General features: G+C 44.2%; 1 protein-coding gene across 3 annotated transcripts; it reads right to left on the minus strand.

Moving 5' to 3' along the window:
- Nucleotides 1–4567: 4567 nt before the first annotated feature.
- On the minus strand, nt 4568–26995 carry NACA (nascent polypeptide associated complex subunit alpha). Of its 3 annotated transcripts, XM_048487995.1 has the most exons (11): nt 26861–26995; nt 24625–24696; nt 21316–21447; nt 18203–18283; nt 14237–17236; nt 11891–11976; nt 10897–10974; nt 8295–8441; nt 7215–7343; nt 5781–5903; nt 4568–4688 (listed from the first exon to the last, which is right to left on the minus strand). In XM_048487995.1, exons 2-11 carry the CDS (start codon nt 24692–24694, stop codon nt 4674–4676), a joined length of 3861 nt encoding a protein of 1286 aa, XP_048343952.1. In that variant the 5' UTR covers nt 24695–24696; nt 26861–26995; the 3' UTR covers nt 4568–4673. The 3 variants fall into 3 exon arrangements, with proteins under 3 accessions (XP_048343952.1, XP_048343953.1, XP_048343954.1); XM_048487996.1 differs by lacking the exons at nt 18203–18283; nt 21316–21447; XM_048487997.1 differs by lacking the exons at nt 14237–17236; nt 18203–18283; nt 21316–21447 and having other exon boundaries at nt 26861–26975.
- Between the last annotated feature and the right edge of the window lie 581 nt (nt 26996–27576).

A 27576-nucleotide genomic window follows, 5' to 3' on the forward strand; every position in this document is an offset into this window, starting at 1 on the left:
TTCCACCGCCAGTGCAGCTGTCTGCCGCCTCTGGAGCAGACCTGGAGAAGCTAAATAGCCGCAGCACAAACCGTCAGAAAAATCTGCAGCCCCATTGCTTGCTCCCACTCGGAGGCAGCTGCCTGGTTAAAAAAAAATTAGGCAGTTTTCCACATTGCAGGGGGTACGACGCCCCTAACTCGTGATATGAGAGGGACAGCTGTATAGATCTAATATCTTTTTAAAGAGCACACATGAATTTATTTAGGAACATTTATAAAAGGTTTTAGTTCTCATCAACTGTTCATGCAATTTGAATTTCTTTAAGAATATTTACAAATATTTCTCGTTCTCGCTGATTCTTTACATTGTGTGTGACTGTTATAAACATGTACACTCACTCTCATAGGGAACACCCACTTTGGATCCTGCATACATCTTAGCATGAGTCTAGCAGTGAAAAATGGAGTCTGGATCAAACTGCTATCAGAACGACAGTGTGTCATGCTGAAAAATTTGTTAGGAATACGAAGATAGTTCTTTCATTAACAATGAGAAAGCCATCTCTGGTAGAAGTCAACTGAAGGGCCTTTATCCTCAAGGACCTAAGGGATCACCTCCCTGACAATCTAGACTTACTGAATGATCCAAATAATCAAGACCATGAGCAACAGGCAGCCCCTGCTATTTGCTCCTTATCTTAAGGAATGGATGGGAAGATCTCTCTCCCTATTCTATCATGTAAATACTCACCCATCAAGGAACACTTCTTGATATTTTACCTTCAATGCAAGAGAAGTGAACTCCCCTCCACAATGACTCGCAAAAGGTCATCCATCAGGGCTCATGTGGAGAAGTGGGAAATCAAACCCGATTGTTCAGATTAGAGTCTTACCCACTACATTATGCTAACTGTCTCTCCATATAAATACATGACTGCACTGGTGTGTCGAGGGGGAAGGGGGCAGACGACTCAGGCGCCATTCACATGGGGCACACATTTTGGTCTTGTCCCTCTCCCCCAGTGTTGCGTTTTTTTGTGGGGGCTGCGGGGGGAGTTCAGTTGGGAGCTAGACAAGCCACAGGAGCCGTTTTGTGACAGTACACAAGTCTTTGCTATTTGATGCCAGTAATGAGGTGTCATCTGCTTATTGTTAATATTCCTTCCACTAATTTTCACTCCACCTTCATCTAAATCTAACCATTCTCCCACAAGCTACAAACACCCGCTCATCCACAAATACTGCCCTCACACAGCACTCAGTCAATGCTCCCCAGCAGCATGCCACCAGTTCTCTCTTGTTCTCCTTCTTCCAAGGCCAGCTGACTCAATTCTGTTCTGCTTTGCCTTTCTAGTAAGGACCAGACCAGCTTGTTGCCCTGTGGCTAAGACTAGCCCTTGAGGCCTGCTCAGAAACCAGTCCCATTTATTTCAGTGGAGCTTACTCCCAGCAAAGCTTCTTAGAACTGCGTTGTTGAAGACTAAAGCTTGTCACCCCATTTTGGCAACTGATACATACACTGTTTATGTTGATGCAAATACACAATTCAATCTTAAACTCAGCCGCATTGAGCTCTCCTTCATCTTCTTTATTTCTTCTTTTTATTTCTTCTTTCTCTTAATAGTCTGGGGCATTTGTACCTGCGGGACAGCCTCTCCAAATACACTCTCCAGTGAGCTTTACGCTTAGTGAACAACTTTCTACGGATCCCTGGTCTGAAAGTGATCCAGTCAACCAGGGCGAGGATTTTCTCAGCCATAGCCCCAACATAATGGAATGCTTTGTCAAGTAAGACCAGGGCCCTTTGGGACTGTCACAGTCCAGCAGGGGCTGTAAGACAGAACTGTTCCACTTGGTCTAGGGTTGAGGGCAGCAACAGTATTCCATCTGTTTGACCTCCCCTTTCCCTTCCCAATCCTTTCTTCCCCCAAGTTCAGTATGAATTGAGTTGTGGGGATGGTTTTATCATCCCTTACATACTTATAGTCCTACTATGCTGATTATATGAGCTTTTATGTAATTTTGCTGTATTTATTGTGTTTTTATACGGTACAAAGCCCATGGGGGAGGATTTCTCACAAACTGAATAGTGACTAGTCCTAAGGGGTGAAGAAGGAATCAGCGGACAGATATAAAACAACTACATAAGGGAAAGGGTGACTAGTGGTTTTCTGGCTTTCTATTTCATTCTCTAATGGGTTCTTGGCAGGCAAAAGTGTAACTTAACATATGGCTGGTTTTGACATAATAATAAAGTGCCTGAAATCTAAAGCTGAAATCTCATTCTCTGTACATTCACTATGGTTGAATGTTCCATTATTTATTCCACCCCTTACTTATCACCCCTGTACCATGCTGGTGTCCCTCAATTGGTGTTTTGTCTATAAGCTATCTGGAAATCATCTTAGCCAAGTCAAGCACAACTACCACCGGGCCCCCATCAGTAGCCTGTGTAGCAATATGTTCTTCTCTCCAACCACGAAAGTAATAGTCATGAAAAATAATACAAGTGACAAAATTATGCAAAGCAACAGATGCAAAATGTGCTCAATTTCTACATGTCACAAAATCCAATTTTCTTTATTGCAAAGGGTTTTTTTTTTGCAGTGAAGTACTAGAGTACAATCCATTCTGAGGCTGATTCCACATGGGCCAAAAACAACGGTGCAAAGTGGTTTAAAATGGTGTAAAAGAGTTTACACCGTTTTCACACTGCTGTTTTTGGCCCACGCGGAATCCACCTGAGCCTCAACACTCAGAGCACTGCAAACGTATTAAATCCTGCTCCATTCATTTTGCTGATCCTAAGCAGAGCTACACCCTTCTAAGTCCTATTAATTTAAATGGCCTCAGAAGGGTGTTAACTCCAATTATGACTGCAGACAGTCTTCCTTACCTTGAAAAAGGAGAAGGAAAGGTTTTCTGTCTAGAGTCTCCTGCTGATGGGATTCCTTACTGGTCATGTCCATTGGAGCACAGCAATTATTAAGTAACCAAACCTGTGGCACCATTTTTATTTATGCAAGAAAGGGAGTAGACAGAACTACTTTAGCCTGCATAATTCCTGCAGTTTTCAATTAATCAGTTATGGTTAAACTGTAGTAAATGAAAGCCATTCGGCAACTGTAAGCCACAGTACCAATTTTAAAGTCACCACTGGACAAACACTGTGTTCTCTTATATAGATAGCTATTTACCATCTATGTTGGGAAACATAGATGTTGGTCACACAGGCAAGGATTTTTTCTCCCCGCCCTAAATCCTGTGTCATCCTCTCATATGCGCTCATTTATATATTCTCAAACTACAAATGGTGTGCATTTGCATGTATTCTCTGCCCTGTGGTTTTGTCCTGCAACCTCCGGACGCTTCTTTTAGTTTTAAATCATCATCATAATATGAACAGCAAGGGGAGAGACGCTTGCATTTGTCTTTTCTATTGAGAAGTACCCTGCCCAGATGCTTTCCTCTCTAAACAGAAATATTTATTTTTAGGTCTCTCTGGATAATTCTGTACAATAAATTAACAGAAAATAGGCAAAATTGTACACTGTGGTGCTACATTAAGCTACTTCTAAAAACCAAAATATTGTAAGGAATGGGATTATTCAGTTGTTGGTAACGGGATTCTACCTAAACATTTTGAATATATCCTCATCAACAGGGATAAACACCAGGAGTCCAACAATGAGGTAGTTGTAATTAAGGAGATTCATATCAATCAAACATTCTCCTAATTGGTTATGATTCCTAATTGGTGGAGTCATCTCTTTGAGAACCAAGAGATAATTGAATTCTGGTGTGGTCTGGCTTATTTGGACCTCGATTGGCTTTTGAGTAATCACCTGATGTAGAAGCCATTTTTAAAAATAATTCTAGCTTATGTTGCCATCATTCATTCTTTCCTTTCCACAACACTGAACTTTTTGCTTGTTATTCTGAATTTAACTGAATTTTATTGGATCTATTCAAGAACTTTTGTTTGTTCAATGGACCCAAGGCTATGCTAATGCGCTACATGGATTATAAGGACTGAACAGTCATTGGTTTCATTCTTGTGTTGTTGTTTTTTGTTTCAAATAATACTTTGCGCCACACGTTATTGTTTTTATGTCTGCCTTTGATTGCCTTTTTTGTTTTAATAAACCTTTAACTTATCTTTTAAAGACTGTGTTTGTGTGTTGGTTCAAAAAGAACTTGCAGACAGGAGCCAGGGAGGTAGTCTGGAGCCTTGACAGAAGGACAAATTGTTCCTTGTTCAGCACTACCCTGTTCTCCCCAGCACTTATGTATGAGACAGAGAGAGAGAACTCTTTTAACAGGACATTTCTGCACTACAAGCGCTAGCAAAGAATCTATAATAGCTTTAGCGTTATAGAGCCTGAAACAGCTCAAACACACTACCTATAAAGACACACCACTTTTTGGCATGCAAGCAGGTTAACAGGCTTTCAAAGAATTAATAGCAAGTTTTTTTGGTAAACAGGTCAAAACACTGGAAGAAGGTCAGACCCTCAAGTATCAACCAAAGTAAAACTTTTAGCTTACTGGTATCCAACTTCTTGTGGGGGAAAAAGAGTGAAGCATTTTAAACCACAACTTTTATTAACCGATAGAAATAGTACAAATTTTGAATTTAGCTGCAATTTAACTTTCCTCTGAAACACCAAAAGGGTTCCCCTTTCTGTGTGGTTACATCGTCAATTCCTGGAAAGAAAGAAAAAAGAGATGTTAGAAAGGCTTCCTACTCCTCTCTCAGTGTTAGGAACTGGGATTGTTCCAGTGCAAACCAGGCGGCTTGTTTACCTATCCAGCCCAGCCAAAGGACCTTGAGGGCTATTGTTATGGCTTCCTGCGATTTCAGAAGAAAGCAAAGATACAGTGCCTGGTTTCCAAGTTGCCTAGGATACAACATTGAGCATGGATGCAGTGATGTGTGCCCAAAGGAAATAGAAGATGCTTGAAACAGTTTAACTGTCACAAGTCTCCCTGTCCCCAAGGACCTTGGGAATTGTAGTTCTGTAAGTGAGACTTGCTATGTCCAGCAAGTCACATAGCTTCTTTGCAGACCTAAATCATGGAAGTTAAAAATGGGGAACACATGTGACCTTGAACTCATTTGCTCTTCTAGAACAGTGGTGTACTGCTACCCACTTGAAACCAGAAATTTTTAGTTGCATTTTTAACCTCCATCCCCCCAAACAACATATGCAAATACCACTTGAAAAGACATGTCTGATAGCAAATGAACTTGGCAAAGAGACAAGGACCCAGTTAGCCAAACTAATGTCCTTGCACTTAATCAGTGCAATAACTCTTCTTATGCAATGTTTTTCCGTGTTCAAAATGTAATGTTGGAAGCAGCACATCTGCAAGCATTTTTTCAGTGTTCAGAGGTTGTTAAATTATTGAACTAGCATACTTATTTTCTCTTTAGTCTTTTTGCCACAATGCTGTGGGTTTCTATGTTTAAACAACCAAACACTTAATGATTGGCTCCCCACCCTGGGACAACATACCACTACACTTTCCCTTCTCACTAGATACAGTGTGAAACAGACTTTTCTCTGAGATACACCTCTGAGGATGCCAGCCACAGATGCAGGCAAAACATTAGGAACAAGATCCACCAGACCACGGCCACACAGCAAGGAAAACCCACAAGATCCAGACAAAATAAGTGTTTCCCAAGAAGCTGATTATTCAGTGAAATTATCAAGTAAAATGTCCCTTTTGCATTTATTCTCCAGATCCAGGTACACTAGCTCAGTCAAAAAAGCCACTTAATTGGGAACTTACCATAATAGCATTTACGATATCGTTACTGTTATTCTTCAGGGCGCGGACGGCTTTTGCCCGGGAAACATTCGCTTGGGACATAACTAACTCAATATCCTTCACCTCAACGCCAGTCTCGTCAACCTGGATGGGAGAAGAATTATTATTTCTTAGGACAGCTCTTTAAGTCTCCTTCTGCTGAGCAAACAGAAGTGACATTGTCTTAAGTTCTCATTCACATACGCATTTCCAGTGGCTGCAATGAACAGGCAAGGAAACCCAGGTTATTGCCCTACACAAACTGATAAGCTTGGAAAGCTCTCCTGCTGTCAGCTCAATCCTCTATTTGCTAAGACAGAAATCCCAGGACTGTATGACCTTACCATAACCTGGAGATATGCTGATACTCAGTAGAGTGTAGCATTAAACAAAGGACACAAGCACAAATCAGTGGACTAGTTCACTGATATTTGACCACTACACATACAGATACAGCTGAATAAACTATCCTACTCTTCACAATAAATCCAGCTTTGCTAGATATGCACTCTGCAGCTCGAGTGACACAAAAAAAGTTGCCGGTCGGCAGGCATACTGTCTATACCTGCTCAAAAACTTTACCTTGGCCCCTGCAGATACTGGGGGCTGCTTATTCCTATTTACTGGTTAATTTGCAAGGCAACCCCTGAGATGTTCAGAAGTGGTTTGACACTGCCTGTCTCTGAGTCATGACCCTGGCATTTCTTGGAGCTCTCCCATCCAAATACTGCCAGACTCGACTATGCTTAGTTTCTGAGATCTAACGTGATCAGGCTAGCCTGGGGATATCTAGGTCAGGCCAGTACAATTATAGTTGTTAGTATTTTGTAAGTCAAGCATGACTACTAATGAATTGGATCTCTGAACTGAAATGCACCCACTGAATCTGTCTCACTTCCCCTTTGTTCCATCACATCTATAACAACAGACAAAAACTTGCTCCCTTATTTCTAGCACATTCAGCACCTAGTACAGGGGTCAGCAACCTTTACTACCCAAAGAGCCAGTTGGACCCGTTTTCCACGGCCCCGAAGATCCGAGCCGGAGAGGTGGCTCCGCATGGAGCTGCCTCCAGTTTGGCCCCTCCACTCACCTTTCCTGGAGGGACACGCTCATGCTACCCTCCGACCTCCAGGCCATGCGGAGCCACAGTATAAGGCTGAAAGAGCTACATGCGGCTGTGGAGCTGCGAGTTGCAGACCCCTGACCTAGTGCAATGGTTCTGGAGTGATTCTGAGGGTGCTGACATAGGAGCACGCTTAGTTCCCTCCAATCCCAATTGAAAAAAACTGAAACAGCTGAAAACAACTGCAAGGATTAGCAGGCACTGAACATTTGAACAGGAAACTGGGACACTGACAAAACTGCGTATTGCAAGCACTGAATTAAAGGACCAAATACAAGGATGCAGCATACCTCCTCTTCTTCGCTCTCCTCTTGTACAGTGGGGGTCTGTGTGTTTTCCTGAATGTTTGAAACAGCTTCTCCTTGCACTTTGAATTTTTCAGCAGCCGCCAGCTGTGCTTGCTGTGACAGATCTTCAATCTGATAGGGTCAGATGAAAAGAGATATGGAAGCTGCATAGCTAACCATTACACCATAAGAAACAATGAGCAAGGTGAACAGTCACAAACTCCAGTTCCACAAACTCTAGAAATACGATCACTGCACCTATTCCAGAAAGATAACCCCCCCCCCCCTCTTTTGCTGTCAAGTCACAGCTGACTTTGTCAGGAAGGGTCTTTCTGACATCAAAGAGAGCTCTGTCATGCTAATGGACCTTTACTTTCATTTCCCCATCTTCCCTTGATCTGCACCATGTAGCGAACTAGAGGCGCCCAAGAGCCCCACCGACCTTATCTTTCACATCGGCCTTGAGAACAGTTAATAGCTGTAACATTCCTGTTCTACTTTACTCTGCCTTTGATATCGGGTGAGAAAGAGGGAGGAGGGAGGAGAAGAGGCCTCAGGGATAAAAAGTTGTACCTAAAGACAGTTTCTCTAGCCATGCCATTCAATGTCTGTCAGTAAAAACTTCTGATTTGAAACACAGAGTCTGGTGATTGTCTACAGATCCAGAGCTGGACAGATTTATGGCAACCACTAGAGCTTTCAAGGAAAGAGACGTTCGGAGGTGGCTTGCCACTGCCTGCCTCACAACTGAGCAAATCCTTGGAGGTCTCCCATCCAAATAGCAGCCAGAGTTGAGGCTGAGTGTGTGTGACTGACCCAAGGTTACCCAACAAGCTTGTGGGACAAAAGTGGGGATCTGAACCCGGGCCTCCCAGGTTCTTGTCCAATACTTTCACCACTACGCCAAGACAACCCTCTGGCCCCCAATAAAGTTTCAGAACCCAGTTACTTACCCCTCCCTTTCATCATATACCTCCTCGCAGCAAGAAAGCTGCCTTAGTACAGCTGTTGTGTTTCTCAAACAGTAACCAAAGGTTTGGCTAGAGAACAAAACTGCTCTTTTGCTGCAAAGTGTCAGCTTACCTTTGCCTCACCAAAGACTATATAGGTATCTGATGCAGGACTTTTGTATACATCTGGCTTGGTGATGACGAACAGGATGCTCTTGGATTTCCGGATAGTCACTCTGGTTACACCTGTGACCTGGCGAAGGCCAAGCTTGGACATTGCCTTAAAAACAAAGGAGGAAGATAAACCACCAAACACAGTTTTCTACTGTTCATGCAGAACATTACTCCTAGCTATAAACCTCCACTAGTAATGCAAAAGCAGATTTTTGAGGTGCGGGGGGTGGGGGGTGGGGACTTGATTAATGCAAAGGACTTTCTTGAGAGGGAAGCTGCATGGAAGAAACTGGAGTAACGGGAGTAAAACACGGTCCAGAAGCCCTTGCGGCTTGACCAAAGTTTTACAGGCTTCAAAATAGGCCAGGCAAAACACTTACACTATACGGAAACTAAGCTCATTAAAGGACCCAGAATGAATAAGCTTTGATTACACTCCTTTGCTTTTATCTGACAGATAACTCCTCCAAGGAAAGGAGATCAGAACACCAGGTGTAAGCTGTTAGTTTCTTGTAACAAGGTCTGACATAATGATTAAGGGAGTTTATGAATTTTGTTAAAGATGAATTAAAGTTTGCTTAAATAGGTCATGTATTAGAACTAAAATGGTTTTAGAGAAAGTTATTGTATGTATTGTTTGATCAATATATATGTATATATATATATATACACACACACAGAATTTGTATTATTATACCTTCTTTATTATGAATGAACAGAGAGAACTGTATTCTGTGTGCTCTTGAAAGCTGATAAGCCTCTGCTTTAAACAGTGTTTTATTACAGTTCAGTAACCTTTATTAGGCATTTTCAAAAGAAAAAAAGACAAAGTGTCAAAACGTAATACAAGGCTAAGCTTAGCAAAACCTGAGGTATTTTTCTAACCCCACAAGACTTTCAAAAGAAATTTAGCTACAACTTCAGATAGCTCGGCTTCTGTACTGTTAAAGCAAATTAATCGTTTTAACTTTGTCTGATAATGATATTTAAAATTTGATTCTGTGCCAAATAATAATAAACCAATATGGTTTAGTGTACTGGTATAATATATATAAATATGTATTTTTAAAGTACAGTTAAAAGTAATAAAATGGGAATAAATTAGCACTTTAAAATGGTTGTCAGGTATAGAGCTACCATACGTGTTGTATGAGCATTGTAATCTCCAAGAAGAAAACGTATGGCAACAGTAGGGTTAGAAATTTTCCTCGCCACTAATAAAGGGTGGATTAGTCTGAGACGCGCATCAGCATTTATTTGGCACTCTAGGAGGACATGGGTAAGAGAGTCAGTGGAGCCACAGCGACAGAGTCTTTGTTGTTTTGGAATTTGGTGATACCTTCCGTTGGTAGCGGCTGAAGGAAAACTGTTGAATCTGGCTAACATAAATGCCCGACGGTGGGCAACCGGTAAAGTAGCTGCTAGGTAATTGGCTATAACTCCGTACTTGGGAAGGATGCCCAAAGCTCGAGGAGAACAGACTGGAATTTTTGATTAATAGAAAGCCTGGCGTTCATGGTCTTTCAGTCTGTCTTTGATTAGGCAGAAAATAAAGTTCTCATTGCTGTTTTGAAGGACAGTTAGATCTATTCCAATGTTAAACAGTGTTTTAGAAAATGCCTAGTTGCCCAGAATTGGGTACCTGCCTGGAGACTCCTTGAATTAGCTCCATAACGTCAAAGAATCACTGAGATCTAGCAGCACTCCCTAAAATGATATATTACATAGGGTTGGGATGGCCAGAATGGAAGAGAACTTTTTAGATTGTTAATTGGAAGTGTTATATTGAAGTGTAAAGTTTCGTCATGACATATGTAAGATTTATAGTTCTGTTATGAATAGAGATGCATTTTTTTAGCCTTTTCCTTATTAAACAAGGCTAACAGCCCGGAAACCAAACAGCACCCAAGGCTAACTTTCTTTGTCTGTTCAGTTCTTCCCTTTTGCTACCTGAATCCTTGTCGGTTTTAATAAAATTAATTATTTAATTAATCAATCAATCAATTAATTAAGTCTTTTGTCTCCTGGCAACCCCCCCGCCCCCCGCAGTGAGAGTAAGGTAGCCTTCTGAAGTTGCTCCGTGGAGTAACAAAAGTCCAAAGCAATGAGCTTGCCTCTAGGTATGTTAATAACACTTCAGCTTCTCCAGTGAAACAAGGATCTTCCCATAGAACCAAACAGAGCATAGTCTTTCCACATATATGGAAAGCTTCCTTGTTACCTACTATCTTTCATGAGAGGACAAGAAAAACAAAACAGGAAAGTGTTGACTGAGTCCTGGCTTTGTCAATGACCCAGAGTTACCCCTTCAACTGCTTCTGTAAAATAAGGATGCTGTTTCAGAATGAACCAACAGGCACAGGACCTCTGATCCATCGTCAAAAAGCCTTGCTGACTGAATATATATTGGAGCAGTCTTCCAAACCTGATGAGAGTTTCTTCAGATGACATGTCTCAAAGGATTAAATCTAAGAACATCTCAGAACAAATGGCCTGAGTAGCTACTGCCTTTCCTGGCCAAATCCAGCAGAGTTGGTGGTAATTAGCTCCCTCAATTTTACCTTGCGTGCTTTTTTTTCACTTCGGCTCTGTTTTGCTTTGCTAACTGGTTCTTCATCTATTTCAGCTGCTGCTGCAAGCTGCCAGAAGAGAAACAAGGTGGGATTAATGGAAATCATTACCAGAATGGCAAAAAAAATACATCTTATGAAGGAAGACATAGGATGTCTTCAGATGTCAAGTAGAAATGAGGGAACATATTTATGTTTCGCAGGTTTAGGAGTATGCATGCATGGAGCACTCCAGATCCAAGATAAAATCTGGGAAAACAGGGATTTGCAAGCATGCAAAGAGATTGCTGCAGTCTGTGTTCCAGCACAATCTTACAGATTAACTGGGAACACTCTGGAACTATATTCTCTATTCTCAAGACTAGGTCTGCAAGAATATACACACACTGTGGTGTTTTCTAACTTTGGAATGCTCAAAAACCCTGGTTTGGGGAAAAAAACATGGCACAGACTTGTTTTAGGGGTGGGATCTGTGCGAAGCCCCCCCCCCCCCCCGGCAAAACAGTTTTTTTTTACCATTCTACACCCATGTTTATTGGCCTGTGTGGAGTGGGCCCTAGTCTTGCAAATGTGTTTCCATTCCCTATTGACCCCACAAAAAGCAACCTTTCTATAAATCTACAATACAAAATCCCAATTCCCTCCAACCATGGGCAATTAAATGATATACAAGTACAAATTTAACAGTCCCAGAATTTGTTCTTGGTAGTCTTGGACTTGAGATTTTCAGGACAGAATTACAGATCCCTACTTAGCTACCTAGCCACTGTCTGTACTATGTCAGCACTATGTACACTATGTAGATAAATCCTAGGAGTTTCCGTGCGTCAGTGTGCAATGCTTATTTGCACATGGTTAAAAATCCCACAGAGCATGAATATCCAGGCTGGGGTTACTTGGAACTGGATAGGTCGGCTTCAGGATCCCAGTACCTATTATATACAACCCACAAAGATTGTCTTTGTCTAGTCCCCAAGCCGTTTACCTGTGCCTGCTGTGTTGTGGCCTGTGTGGAGTCCTGTTCTTCAAGTTCCGGAACTGATTCATCGCTGTCGGATTCTGTCCCAGACCCTAGTGAGACAAACAGGCATAATTGTTTCCAGCTTGGTTTCTGCTGGGAGTGGCAGGCAGGTCCAGGCAAAACATGCAGGGCTTTGCCATATGTTCACGTGGTATAGTTCGTTCTTTTTCTATGACAGTGCACATTAAACAGTGGTATCAAGCCACACTGCTGGAGAAGTTTAGCATTCCCAAGATAGGCAACAGATCAACAAAAGACAAAGAGAACGATCACAACCTAGAAACAAGCAAAAAACTCTGAAGTTGCAGAACTAGTGGATGGTTGAGAAATAATAATAAGAAGTCTGGTGATCCGGGCTCATTTAATCTGGTCTGCTAAAACATGTATATACAATCTAAAGTTGAAACCAATGAAATCAGAGCAATATTTCTCTGAGGCTCTTAAACTGACAGACGCTGCCTGAACTTATCATGTGATGGGGGGAGGGGACAGCAGAATTGAAGAATTTCAAAGTACCACATATTTTATGACTTCCAGCTAAAAGCTGGTGGTGGAAACTTGGGGCTATTCCAGGAAGACTAATGTGTAGGGAGTATATTATTGGCAGGCAAAACTTGTAAAGACCCAAGAAGAGAAAACCACCTGGAAGCAGGGTGGTTTTTTTTGTTTTTTTTTGCATTCACAGGATTAAGAGTTCACCTCTGCGCTGAACAGGCAGTTCAGCAATAAGGAGAGTGGCAGCTACACTCCAGCTCATCACTAGAGATCTAAACTGTGAACGAAGCAGGAAGAGAAGAATGCACTTCTTTTGCGTTGCCATCCCCCCCCCCCCCAATGGTTTGGAGCAATCCTGATTTCCCAGGCTATGCAAATAGGGCCAACTATGATTAGCACTAATCAGGACTGCCTCCAAATCAAGTTTTGCACATTCATTTAGTGCTAACTGTGATTAACATGTGAGAGCAAACTACAGGCTTGGATAAGCTTCACTCCAAGCACTTAGAACTGAGCACATCTGAGTTTTCTAGACAGAACCCACCAGGACCAACCCTCCCTCCTGCTCATTACAGGGCTTGCATCTCTGGGCCAGAGGTGTATGGGGGGGGGGAATGGGGCCCGGGGGCAGCACTTGCTCTGCCCTCCTGCTCAACCTCCATTGGCGCTGGCCCTGCTACCTCATCTTCAGCCTCTTGAGGGGTGCCTGGCGGGCCCATGAAAGGCTTCGGTCTGTGCGGTGCCATTTTGCGCCCCCTCATGTGACCAGATAGGTGGCGCCCGGGGACATCGGTTACCCCATGTCCCTCTGGCAGGTACGCCCCTACTCTGGATACACCCATGTTTTCCTGTTGGTTTAAGAGCTTATTTACTGCAATGTCAACTTATTGTGATGCAGGTGAGAAAACACCAATGACTGACCCAGAGACAGGAAAATAAAGGAAGCCACAGAGAATAAACTTTGCTCTTGGAGAAAGTGCTCTCTTTCATTTGCCAATGAACCCAGGATGTCATTCTACCTTATGTGCAAAAAAGCTTCTACATTTTCTCTGATGGTTGTATTTGAATCAAGCTATACTACAGGGGGATCGGTAAACATACAAACCCACAAAACTGTTTCAGATTTCTGGTGGCTACCCAAGCACTATTCTCAGCATGCATCTTGTCCACTGTGAATTTAACAAATCAAGAAACACTCCTGCCCCAAGTGTAATTTCAGACAGAGCACAATTAGACTGGAAGAGGGACACTGATGTTCAATAGCAATTTATTATCTCAAAGTCGGAGCAAAATGTTACATCGTAAGCATGGAAAACTAAACAGCACTGCATGCTAGATCTATGAGCATGACACTCCAAACAGTCAACAAAACAGAATCGACTGGCTATGCAATCACAAAAGAAGCAGAAGGATTGAGAGAGCAAGCCAAGAAGACAGCAGGTGCTACAGAAGACTGTGATTAGAGTTTCTAGGTTAGTGCTATTCCAGATATTCCAGGTGTGGCAGTGCCGACACATTCTCTAGAAGACACTCGCACCATGCTCAGTGTTTGTGGGGTTTGTGAGCCAGCTTTTTCATTTATACATCTCATCTCCTCAGCACAAAGCAGCCTTCAACTGGGCTTGACCATGACTGGCTACAGCTCACCCAGGACTTTTGCAAGGCTCCATTCATTTCTATGCACTACTTTACTAGGCTAAGGAACAAAGCAGAGGACATGAGTGGGGCCTCAAGGCCCCTCCCCGCACAGAGAGGTTAGTACTCAGTGAGCAATCAGTGATATCCATGCACACAGCAAATGCAGGAGGCAAATACCCTTGTCATTCTTCAAGGCAGGCTGTTTGGCAGGAGGAAGAGAAGGAGGAACAGCAGCAGCAGCTGGGACCTCAGCAAGGACCACAGCTGGTTTGGGAGAGAAATTCACCAGGGCTGGCTGCAGAGGTGGCTCTCCAGCAGGTGCCTCTGGAGGGATCAAAGGTGGCAGATCGTCGTCTTCGATGACAGCAGAGGCAGGGGTGGAGGGTTTGGCTGGCACTTCAGGTGCTAGACCAGATGGGGGTGAAACTGACAGTGACTTAGGAAGTGCAGATGAGGGTGTTAGCTTTTTCACAGGGGAAGCAGGTACGGAGGAAGCAGGCTGGGAGAGACTACTGGTTGCTGGGGCAGAAACGGGGATGTCAGCAGATGTAGGAGGCAGAGACACTGCTTTCTGTGGATGCACCACAGACCCAGCAGAGGAGGCAGGAAGAGCCTGGGACACATCTGAGGCAGAGGCAGCAGAGCCTGCAAGGACAGCTGGAGGTTTGGTGGCAGAGAGAGATCCAGGAGGTACTGGAATAAGGGGAGGAGGAGCAGATGGACCAGCAGATGACACAGCAGGAGCTTTCAGGGGAGTTGTGGCCCCAGGGGTAAGAAGAGAGGTTACAGGTGCTGCTGGAATGGGTGCCAGGTCATCAGCAGGGATAAATGGGGGGGAAGGAGGAGGAGCAGGGGTCACAGAAGAAGTCACGGAAACAGACACAGAAGGAGCTTTTGGGCCAACAGCAGAAACTGCAGAGGTCACAGGATCTGATATCATAGAGGGCACAGTATTACTACCAGCACACACTACTGGGACCACCTGTGCAGACATCAGAGGATTAGAGATTGGCATCGGAGCAGTCTCAGGGAGAGAAGTTGGCGAAACAGGGGCTGCAGGCCAAGGGCCAGGCGTTGATGGAGCCATGGGGCAAGCTTTAGCAGTCACAGGGGAGATTGCAGGGTCAGAAGCTGGTGCCAAAGGAGTAGCAGGCTTCACTGCAGGAGGTGGTGATGTAGGAGTAGGCCCAGATGGGGTCAAGGGGTCACAAGCTGCAACCACAGAGCTAGAAGCAGATGTTGGTTTTGTTTCAGGGCTAGAAATGGGTGATATGAGAGAAGTGGTCTTCACAGGTGACACTGTAGAGGCTGGAGGTGTAGCAGCAGATGCTGCTGGGGATACAGGGCTCAAAGCAGGCACTGCTTTGGTTACAGTGACAGAAATGGGTGCCAAGGGAGAAGTAGATTTCACAGGCGCCGATGCAGATGCTGGTGATACAGGAGCAGGTCCTGCTGGAGCCACAGGGGCAGAAGGCACCAAAGGAGGAGCCGGCTTCGCAGATGATACTGCAGGTGCCACTAGCAAAGGAGCAGGTCTAGCAGGTGCCTCAGAAGGAGCTACCGAACTGGAAGCCGGGGCTGCAGAAGTAGGAGGCAATACTACTGGTAGAGCTACAGAGCCAGATGCAGCTGTCAAAGGTTTAAGAGCAGGTCCTGCTGGGGTCAAAGGAGCAGTTACAGAACCAGAAATAGATGCTACAGATGGGGAAACAGGTGGCCCAGGATCAGAAGCAAGAACTGCTGGAGCGGCAAGGCCACACACAGGTCTCTCAGATGATATTGCAGGAGCTAATGGTGTAGAAGTAGGCCCTGCTGGGATTAAAGGAGCAGGGCCAGACAATGGCAGAGGGCAGGGGGCAGGTGATATCTGTTGGGAAGAAGATATGGTGGTAACTACGGGGCTCATGGAGCAAGTAGCTGTCACAGGGGACACTCCAACTGCCATTGATTTAGATGCAGGCACTCCTGAGATCACAAGTTCTTCAGAAGAGGCAGATGCTAAAGGAGGAGCACCAAGTTGAGTAGAAGAAGAGGGTGCTACAGGAGTTACAGGACCAGGTGTAGTTGCTGAAGGAGAAGTACGTTTTATAGGTGTCAATGGTTTCACAGCAGGGAGGACTGCAGGGGCCAAGGGGCAGGAAGCAGGTACCACCGGGACAGATGCTAATGGAGAACTCATAGGATTGGAAACAGGCCCCACAGGCATCTGTCCAGGTGCTACAGGACTGGAAGCGGTCACTGCAAGAGGAAGAGTAGACAGACATGTGCTAGCAGAACTCATGGGGATGGATGCAGAAGCATCTGAAAGGGTCAAAGGAAAAGCAGGCTGGATCTTTTTGTTCTGAGATGAAGCATCCTGGGGAACAGGAAAAGACACACTGGGTGAAACAGGAGCATCAGGGCCAAGAATAGGTGCCCCTGGAGTAACAGGAGCTGGAGAAGGGATTTCAGGGACAAGCGGTATTGCAAAGGGAGGAATAGAAAAAATTGGGGAAAGAGATGGAGCCATGATTGGGACCGCAGAAAAAGAAACTGAAGCAGGAGCTGGACCAGGAGCAGCATGAGTAGAGACAGGGACTTTGGAAGTGACAGGAGAAGCAGCAAAAGGATTTGGAATGGCAGGGAGAGCAGTGGGAGCCGAAGGAGGAGAAACAGGAGCCACTGGGAGAATGAAAGGAGCCGGCATCTGAGAAGCTGGTGTGGCTGAAGGTGTCTGAATAAGAAGAGGTGAAGTTTTGAGAGGACCTGCCGCTATGGGTGGAGTGGATGGGACTTCAGGAGGGGTAATGGAAGAAGCAACAGCTGGTGTCCGTACTGGGTTTAAAGGGGAGGCTAGGTATGGTAAGCCATCAGTCTCAGAAGGAATGGCTGAGACTGGAGGAGAAGCCAGAGGCCTCAGTGAAACACTTGTAGGTGGGGAACAAACTACTGATGAAGATGCAACCAGGTTTGCTGGGTTCAAAGAGGTAGAGGGAGTTGGATCACCAGTTGGTAAGGAAGGGCCATGAGTGTCTGGCACTGGGGAGGAAGGGGAAGGAGTAGCCACTAGGGAGAAAAACTTCTCAGGTGAGGCAGGTGCTAGTGAAGTATTGAAAGGGCAGAGCCCAGCAATGGGAGAGTTAGCTTGGTGGGATGAAGGGTGAGGACTAGAAATGGAGGAGCTGGAAACAGCAGCAGCTAAAGGAGAGAAAAAGTGAATCAATGATGAAAAGAAAAACATGGGGGAAGAAAAAATGAGTTATCCAGAGCCACCCTCATGGAAACACAGTTCAGTGACCTGTGGGGTAGAAAATGCTGCACCTGCTGCCAAAAACTCCCTCACCCACACTCTTCAGACAGTGCCCATGTTTCACAGAAGACATAAATAGGACCAGGTCATCTGAAGCATGTCATAGCCTCATAACTAAGCAGCCCCCCCCCCACCCCACATCATCCTATTCCAAACGGGTCTAGGCTGGTGGCATTTAACCTGTCACTTTGGAGATTCAGATGTTCATGGACTACAATTCCCATCAGCCCCTTCTTGCATGGCCAACTGTAGTCCTTGAACATCTGAAGTGCCAGAGTTGGACACCCCTGTTCTAAGTCCATGTTTCGACAAGGAGACACCAGACTAGCAAGTTTAGTTTGGGAGGAAAACACAACAGTGTGGAAACATGGACAGACATTTCTGTTGAGAGAAGAACAGCTAGATTCCTTCATATCTTAGATCAATTCACTGCAGATGGAACTTGATTCTCATCAAATTCTGTCATGTCAAGGATTAGCTCTTGGATTCCAGAATACATTTCCACAGGAATATGAGAGAAGTGATTTAGGAGAACTTGAAAGGTTCCTTTCCGGGAGTACAATATGCCACCAACCTGGAACAGTGCAGGTTATCACAGGTTCTCTCTCTGTTGTCACTTCCTAGAATAATCATTTGCCCCACAGAGCCCAACCTACCCAGAAGGCCTTCCTTATGTTAGCAAACGTTGACACTGAAAATCTCAGGGAGAAGTTATTATTCTGCACATCAATTTGCATTACTGGCATTTCTTCACATCAACCAACATTCACCTCACCTTGCTGAATTCTATCATTAATGTAACTTTATTAATACAGCACCGCAAAATATCGTTAGTGACACACTGGGGGAAATACCTGGTGCTTGAATGAGAAGCTGAGAAAAATAGGCTGTGGGTGCTTCTGGAGCACCAGCAGAAAGGGTGGGAACAGCAGGGGCTAAATGAGCAAGAGCAAATACATTAGACAGAGAAGTAATATGGAGAAGACCAACAAGGCAGAGACAAGTACAGTCAAGAAGGGCCCATCCTCTTGGCTTAAAAGTCAGGACTATATAAGGCTGCAGGCCCTGAATGAATGTGCCTATCACTTTAGGTTTGCCATTAATCAAATCTAAATGGGACCTGAATTAAAATAAAGTTGCTAAAGGAAGACTCAATCTATCCTGTAGGTTTCTTGCTACATCAACAAACGGCTTGTGGCTTGGGAATTAACTATTATACCAGGGTTTGCTCAACTGATATTAAGGGTATTATCCAATCAGTTCCCGACTGGGATGTTGTCAAAGCTTTAAATGGCATCTTTATTACTCATACTTAGAGGGACAGTGAATAAAAAGAGCTGCACTTGGGGTGTTTGCAATCTGCTCCAATGACCATCAACAGATTAAAATAAAGATAGAGACACACTACTCCAGAGGGCCATGTAAGACACAGAGCGAAGTGCTTGTCTCACTGATTTTGATTCCAATGGACAAGGAGATTCCTATCACATGCAGAAACAACAGTATGAGATCTTCAAACCTTGGAAATATTTTGTTCTTGAAGCTTTCCAGTAAGAATTCTAAAAGCTCTAATCCTACATTCGGATGACTGGCTTCTTCATGACTGATCCACGGCTGATATAAATACACTACTGAACAGCTCATCTTTACTGATTCTGCCTCCTTTTTCCACTGATCAGAGAAAGAGAAAAGGCAAAAGAATTGCCACACAAGCTGTTTTGTTTTGGAAAACAGAAATCACAGAAGTCAGTGTATGAGACTGCAACATGGCCTCATCCATACCATTGTTCAACAGTATTTGCGTTGTGGCTGGAAATGCAGATATATAAAAAAGCACAAAAACTGCAAGTAAAACTCATAATAAGATCAAGAAAGGCAGATAATAAATTTATCCCTAGGTGAACAGTTCCTAAAAATGTTTACTGTAAAGTCTAGTTAAAACATGAGTTAGCCAAGAAATGCCCTAACTGTGCTACAAAAACGCATAGATCCAATGTAAATTCTGGAAGGTTAACTTCATCCCTCAGCAGCCCCTAGAAATGTTGCTCCTGGAAGACAAGGACCCGTATCCAGGATCAACATGAAGAGGGTCTCCATCTAGATCAGGGGTAGGGAACCTGCGGCTCTCCAGATGTTCAGGAACTACAATTCCCATCAGCCTCTGTCAGCATGGCCAATTGGCCATGCTGGTAGGGGCTGATGGGAATTGTAGTTCCTGAACATCTGGAGAGCCGCAGGTTCCCTACCTCTGATCTAGATGTGTGGATTCTTTTTGACTGCTTTCCCCTTAATTAATATGAAATACCTCAAACCCAGAAACCGTCATTTTAAAACTACATCATCAATAAAACTAAGTTCCCCAGGATTCACCTGAGGGGATGGCATTTTTAAGCTCTACTCTTTCTTTTGAAAGGACAGAAGATTTGCAAAGGATGTCCCAGCCTTAACTTGAAGGTATGGTTCAGAATGTGGGGCTGGGAGACTGCTGCTCTGTTTGTTGACCTCTGACCTACAGAGTCTCACAAGGTTCAATCTTGTCCCTCATACTTTTCAACATCTATGCAAATGCAAAATTGCTGGAAAAGGTCCTCAGGAGATCTGGGCTGGATTGCCACCAATATGCAGATAACATTCAGCTCTATCCCACATTTCTAGCAGATCCCAAGTAGGCTGTGGAAACTGAAGTACGCTGTGGAAGCTGGATGTAGTATTGTGATGGATGAGGGCTAACAAACTGAAACTTAATCCCAGCAAAACAGAGAAACTACTGGTAGGGGGAAGATCTGATTTAGGAATAGGGTATCTCCCGTTCTGGATGGGATTGAATAATCCCTAAAAGAGCAGGTTCATAGCTTGAGAGTGCTCCTGAATCCAGGCCTCCTGCTAGAGAAACAGATGGCAGCAGTATCCAAGGGTAGATTTCACCAGCTCCAGCCTTTACTGGGCAGGAAAGATCTTGCCACTGTGGTGAATGCCTCACTAACTTCTAGGTAAGAATATTATAAAGTGTGGGAATGCCCTTGAAAACTGTCTGCAAGCTACAGTTGGTACAGAATCCTACAGCCAGAATGTTGACTGGAGTGGGTCATAGTGACCACATCATTCCAGTCTTGTTCCATCCACACTGGTGCCCAGATTGTTTCCAGGCTAAATTCAAGGTGCTGTTATTGATCGTTACAGTTACATAAGGCCAGCATACTTGAAGGAACGCCCTCTCCAATCATCTCTGGCAGTCCAGTTCCAGGTTCCCACATCATTTGTAGCCAGATGGTTGGCAACCTGAGAAAAGGCCTTCTCGGTCATGGCACCAAAACTCTGTAACTTGCCAAGCAGATCTGTCTGTATCTATCATTGTCTTCTCTCAGCAGATGAAGGCTTTAGTTTTACATACTCACAAATTACTGTTATTGGTCCGTATCCCTGGTTGTGTTATGTATGTTCATGTTTTTACAGAAGTGTTTAAATATTTCACACATACTCCATTTGAAATGCTATTTTATGTCTTTAATGTTGAAATGTTTGCTGCTTTTGGGACCCTATTTGGGTGGAACAACCAAATAAATCATTTATGCTGCAAATACGATGAAAGAATATTTAGTCAGAAGGAAATTATGGACCACCTGTGCTGAGTGATGCATGTTTTGTACCTATTTGTCTCATTTTTATCTCAGCCTTCTTCCAGAGTGCTCTTTAAAGCACAGATTTCCCCCCAAACTTGTGAGTGACTGGCTTACGTTACCTAACAAGCGTCAGGGCTGTGTGGAAATTTGCTGGGTTTCCCCAGACCTAGTCCAACACTCTAGCCACGCTGGCTCTTGTAATACTTTTTTCCAGAGACTTTTATCTATCAAGGACTCATTTAACATGACCTGGAAATTTGGGTTACTCCAATAACTCTAAGCCTTTTACATTTCATTTGTAATGTAGCCATTTCAAATCCATCCTGCTGTTTTAACTATAAACCTACCTGATGGCTCCAGAGTTGTCTCAGACTGAGAACCCCTGCCTGCCACCTCAGGATTCTTGGCAGCAGCCTGTTTGGACTCCTCAGCTGCCAGCTTCACTTCCACAGGAGCCCCAGGAACTGGGAGTGGAGTTACTGCAATAGTGTCAACTGTTCAGATATATCGCCCAGCAATTCTAACAGTCCTTGCATGCCTTGCACATTGGCTAGAAGTCCAAGAACAGCAACCGTCCAACAGAGTGGAAAGGTGTGAGTTATCCTGAGCACCCCAGAGACAATGGAACCGGGTGTTTTAAAGAAATCCCTCACATGCAAGGCATAAGAGCCATCTTCCATTCTGGACTGGAATATGACAACTTGAGTTACCTTGCCTGGTAACTACTGGGAACAGATATCGGACTAGCAGGCTTGCTTGAAGGCAATTTGCATTGCGTGTTTCAGTCTCTGGCACTCAGACACATGTGGTGCTGCTGTCACATTACAAAAAAAGCTGATGGGGTGGAGTTCACTGCCATATAGCTAACTTAACATGGGACAGCACAGCTGGAAGTGAGAACTGTAGCTGCCACAGAACATGCAGTTTGTCATGTCAGGCACTGGGTATCACTGGCATAGAAACCTATGCCTATGACAAGAGAGAAAGATTCACACTCCACCTACAAACCAAATTCTGGCAAGCATAACCAAGAGTGGATGCACTTAGCAGTCCTGTATTAGAAGACAGTGTATTAGTGCTACTCCATATAACTTCCCGGCTTAGTTTGGGTGGTTCTGCCAGAGCTGCTGTGACTGCCTTTGTCTCTTCTCATATTTAAGAAAGAGGGAGGAGAAATGCTTGACTGTGGCAAAGCAGAGTCTGTTTACAGTGTCCTGTTTCTCTCATTGCTCTTTTTGCGATGCCCCAACTCATACTGCTAGGACACCTACAGAGGCACTTGCTATTTGTTATCATGCTTCCTTCTCAAGACCACAGAAGTATTGGAACAATGCCCTGAGATGACATTCTACTAGGGCAGTAGAACAAATAAAAACCAATGCAGACTTGACATATCTGGAATGCCAAATATGCTACCCTCAATAGGAATGATCAGGCACTGCTGCTTGCCCGAAGAAATCATTGATCTGCTCTATGCAATGCCATTTCATCAGCTTTAAAAAATCCAGATTCTCTCTGTCTCTAAGTCTAACTCACATTTTTCTTGGCAAAAAATGAGTGCATTTAGTAGACATGCCGTAAGCAACATCCTCAGGGTCAACTGCATGTAAGAAAGACCCAATCACAGTCATGCAATATTTTCCCCAAGCCGCAATATGGACGTGTAGCAAATAGGGAGACTGGGTCCTCTGATAACTGGACTGCATCATCCATGATACCTTCAAGAGAGGCAGTTAGGAACTGTAATATATCCAGGATTTGAGAAGTGATGCCCTATGTAAAAGCACACACATCTTAAAAACACAACAAAATGTTTCTAAAGCTGCAGCAGTTTGCAATTGTAAATCACCCACAAGAGCCACTCATACCTGCCACATATTGATTAGCTGTGAGTTAAGGCTAAGTGTAGGAAGCTTGGTGAAGGTCAGCCCACATGACACAGAAGTCATGTGGTAACATGCTTTCTTCTGTTTCAAAGGCAGCCATTGTCAGAAATCTAGTCAGACAAAGAAAGTCCCAGGTCTGGGATATGGTTAACCTGGAACTGTGCGGCTTCATAGCCACACAACAGAATATTTGGCAAACTACAGCATATCCTTAAACAGTAGTCCCTATGGGAGAGAAAATGCAAGAGCAATGTTACCATGGATGTCATATTCTAGAGCAGGTTTTGCCAACATGGTGACTGTGTGTGCCATGAAGCCCGCCAAGCAGCACTATGTACTCTAGTGGGCAGAGCTGAGTAAAGCTTATGCCTAGCAGAACTTCTGATCAACCAGTGGAGATCTGATTGTGCAGATTTTTCAAGAGTTGCATTGGATACCACCTCTGCACAACAATCTTCACTGTATGACTGAAGATAAGCTGTGTATATGCAAGAAAATTTTAAACAAAATGTCCATTTAAGAAGGCATCTTGTTAAGCAGTGCTTCTGCCTGAAAAGCTGAAGAGTTACTCTTACGAGTTACTCTGCTTGAAATGTTGAAGAGTTATTCAGGACCTCTTTCTGAGCTTTTGTGGCTGGCTCTACTTTTTTGTGGCAGCTATTTTGTAGTTGGTTCCTGTCTCTTGTTGCAGCCGTTTTGTGGTTGTACCCACCATCCAGTGCCAGAATTCCAAAAAGGCTGGAAGCCCTTGTTCCAGACACCTGCACTCCCTTGTTGCCAAACTTAATGAAGCTGCATCCTTTAATTCTTATCAAATCCTTTCTTTCTCCTCACTTGAGTAACACACAAACACTAGAAAGAAAGTTAGATAGAAAATGCCTCTGTAACCACAGACCTTACTTACAACAGCCTATCACATCAATGAAATGGTTTTTATAGTGGCAATGCTGAGCAAGAGAAAGAAGATGTGAAAGCCAACAAAACAGACAATTTCATCTTCTTTCCCATAACTCATCAGACCATGTTAATAATTTCCAGCCTCTGAACATTTAACTACCAGTAACACGGGGAGATGATTACAAGAAATCATGTGGAGATGTTTTAAAAGAAGTACAATAATCCTGTCCCCCCCCTCCCAATCCCCTAAAGCCATTAAACAAGTGACTATTGCTTGACTTGGGTTAGAGCACTCAAGACCCGCATTCTGGTGCTTTGTTAATCACAGCAAGTCAACACACCCATCAACCAGAAACAATGTGTTTAGTACTTAAGCATATCAGACTCTAAAACGTATACAACAAAGCTGGATAACACATTCTGTGATTCAGTCCAAGTAAGCTATTACTATGTTCCAGAGCCTCTGCAACTCATTCAACTTTTAAAAAGCTACACTTTGAAATGGTATGACAGTGCAAATTAAAAATGAAAACTGGGTATGTTAACAATCATGCAATGCATTTGGATGCTCAGAGTGTATCACAACCATTATTCTGTGATATTTACAACTGCCTGGCAAGGTAGATCAGCATTCCAGGTGAAGTGCTAGAAATATAAGCGTGGCATCCCCAATGCCATCCACCCAGTTCACCAGCAGAAGTGAAATCTGAACCAGGGACTTCCTAGCTCACATAATAACATCTCAGCCATAGCAGCTCTCAATTACTTAGACGTTTTAATACCTTTTGCCTCCCAAAATAGTTTTACCTGTCTTGTTCATCTGGTTGACCGGTTGAGTTTCAGGATCCTTTCTGAAAATGCATAAACACTCACCTGTCTCAGCCTGAGGCTGTGGCAACTCCTGTTCTGTTGCTGGGACAGTTTCCGTGGCTTCACCAGGCATTTCTGGGAGAAAGGCAGGAAAGGGAAATTCAGTCAGTTATCTGTAGTACAAGCAGTGTGAAAAGATTTGTCCTGAGTATCTGACAAAAATATCTTATTTGCCATCAAAATATCCAGGAATATTATACATCAAACGAGATCATACTGACTTCCTTCCTACAGCCTGGTTCTCCTAACTTCCAGATGTAACTGGTTCAAAGAAACAAATCTGAAATTATCTTTATATGTACGCTCAGCTTTAGTCAGAACCTTTTGTCATGCCTCTGCTAAAATGACAAATGAGTGATTTAGTGGTTACCATGGTGGATTAGAACTGGGGAACACCAATTCTAAGTTGGATATAACCTTTCAAGAGTCAAAGTTCCCTTTGTCAGATTTTGTTGGTCTCTAAGATGCTAGAAGACTCAAGTCTAGCCATTCTGTATCTGTTTATCATACACTAAATTTGCACTGGGTGACTGAGGGCCATTATCAACAACTTCACAGAGTTTGTTATGAGGATGAAATGGACAGAGAAAACACCATGTACACTTTATCAAATTAATAAAGATCACCTCCATTTAGAAATGAAGCAACAGCAAACGTGACCTGATTGTGACTGGGCGCTATATTTCCCATAGTTGAATCAGGAATATCGAATCCCATCACTTAATAAAGAGATATAAGCAGCACGAATTGGATTATCATTCAAAACAAGAAGATACCCAAGGCATGTCTCAGGGAGGAAAGATTTATCCACTCCTATTAGCAATACTAGGCGCAGAACAATGAGAAAGGAATGCTGTCTTTCTTCCAAGAATCTAGATGACTGCTTAGTAAGAGTTTTATTTTGTATTAACAAAATTTAGCATGAACTTTCACAAGTCAGAACTCACTTCATCAGAGAGTACATCCGTTGGGTCAATGTTTTTATATTCACGAAAGGTGGGAGGGTCATACATTGCAAAGACAGACCAATTTAGAACAAAATATATTAAAAGTATGGCAAATTTACTACGGGTGAAGATCATCCTCCATTGTTGACATCTAGTGTATGATAACAGATACAGAATGACTAGACTGGAGTCTTCTAGCATCTTAGAGACCAACAAAATCCGACAAAGGGAAAGGCTATATCCAAAATATCTTGTTGGTCTCTAAGGTGCTATTTAACTCAAATCTAGCTGTTCTAGTGTAGACCAACACGAATACCCTCTACACTTGCTGGCTTAGTTGTACCTCTGATGTAATACACCATCTCACCATTTATAACTCTTCCCTTCCTGGAAAGTGTAACCCTTTACTTCATGCTACTTGAGCAGTACTGCAGGGAACACAACAAAACCTTTCAACCCCATCGTTCTAAGGGCCATTTCAAAAACCCAGTCACCATTGCCACCCTATCTTTTCCTATACCGACCCTGGTCACAAAATACACGTTCTGAAAACAGTGACTGGTAGAGATGCACTCCCACTATCTCGGCAAGTCAGGACGCCAAACCAGGCACCTGCTTCATATTCCATCATTTGCCCGAGTTAGCAGGTATGGAGAAAGGATAGCAGCCGGCACAACTCACCCAACTGGATATGGCACAGGGATCCGCAAAAGCGAAGCCCTAAATAGGGTTGCCAATTCCAAAATCGGAGTCTGGGGGTTTGGGGAAGGGAACGACCTCAGCAGGTTATACTGAGTTTACCCTCCAAAGCAACCATTTCTCCAGGGAAACTCGATCTTTGTAGCCTGGTGATGACATGCGACTCTGGGAGATGGCGAGGCCTCACCGGGAGGCTGACAACCTTGGCCCTAAACTAGCAGCACAAAGACGACGTCCTTGTATCCGCCCGGTTCATTACGACGACTCCAGTCCTTGAGGAACAGAAAACCCCTCAGCTTTCTCTGCTGCGTGGCGAAGCAAGCGCCTCTCCCACCCGAGGCCCAGCGACCCGCCCTCTCCACACTCTTGCCGCGGTCCCTCTCGAGCCTACAGAGCTCTCCAAGGCCAGGCGGGGAGTCCCAGCGGCCTATCACGGGAGCTGTCACCGGCTACAGAAGCCTCGCTCAGCGCCACCCGCCCGCGACTCGTCCCCACGAAAGGCCCAAACCCATCCCAGCTTCGGTGGCTTCCCAGCGGCTGGGTCAGATCGAGCCCCGAAGCGGATGGAGATGGATAGAAGCAACAACACTCACTGAAGAAGACGAGCTGGGCACAAGATGGCGACAGAAAGGGAGCGAGAAGGGGAGGAAGGATAACTTCCGGCCCGAACGAAGGTAGCTTCCGGGTCACAGGAGGACTTCCGGGGCCGCCGCAGCCCCCTTCCTCTGGATGATTCGCCTTCGGAATTGTTTTTCTTCCGCTTTGGAAACGGCAGTTGGTTTCTATCGGCGGTTCTCTTTCCAAACGACAGAAAAACAACTGCCAATGTCAAATGTTAAGTTTTAATGCCATCTTGTTAATAACTGTTTTTTAATGTTTATACCTTGGATTGCTTTTATCATTTTATATTTGTGTGTGTGTTATATATTTGTGTTATATATATACACACACACACACGTACTAGCGGTACCCGGCCACGCGTTGCTGTGGGTTATTGTGGTGAAATGGGAAAGGAACAGACGCTGACCCTTCCCTCTCCCTCCACTAGGGTGGGTGGGTCATATCCAGATGCTGGGCCCCCTACCTCCCCTCCCTTGCATGCCACCCCTCACTCTCTCCCTTCCCCCAGGGTGGGTGGGTCATATCCAGATGCTGGGCCCCCTACCCCCCCTCCCTTGCATGCCACCCCTCACTCTCTCCCTTCCCTCAGGGTGGGTGGGTCATATCCAGATGCTGGGTCCCCTGCCACCCCTCTCTCTCTCCCCCACTTCTCTTCCCTTGCATGCCTCCCCCTCTATCTCTTCCCTCT

The sequence above is a fragment of the Sphaerodactylus townsendi genome, linkage group LG03 (genome assembly GCF_021028975.2).
Source record: "Sphaerodactylus townsendi isolate TG3544 linkage group LG03, MPM_Stown_v2.3, whole genome shotgun sequence".
Lineage (NCBI taxonomy): Eukaryota > Metazoa > Chordata > Lepidosauria > Squamata > Sphaerodactylidae > Sphaerodactylus > Sphaerodactylus townsendi.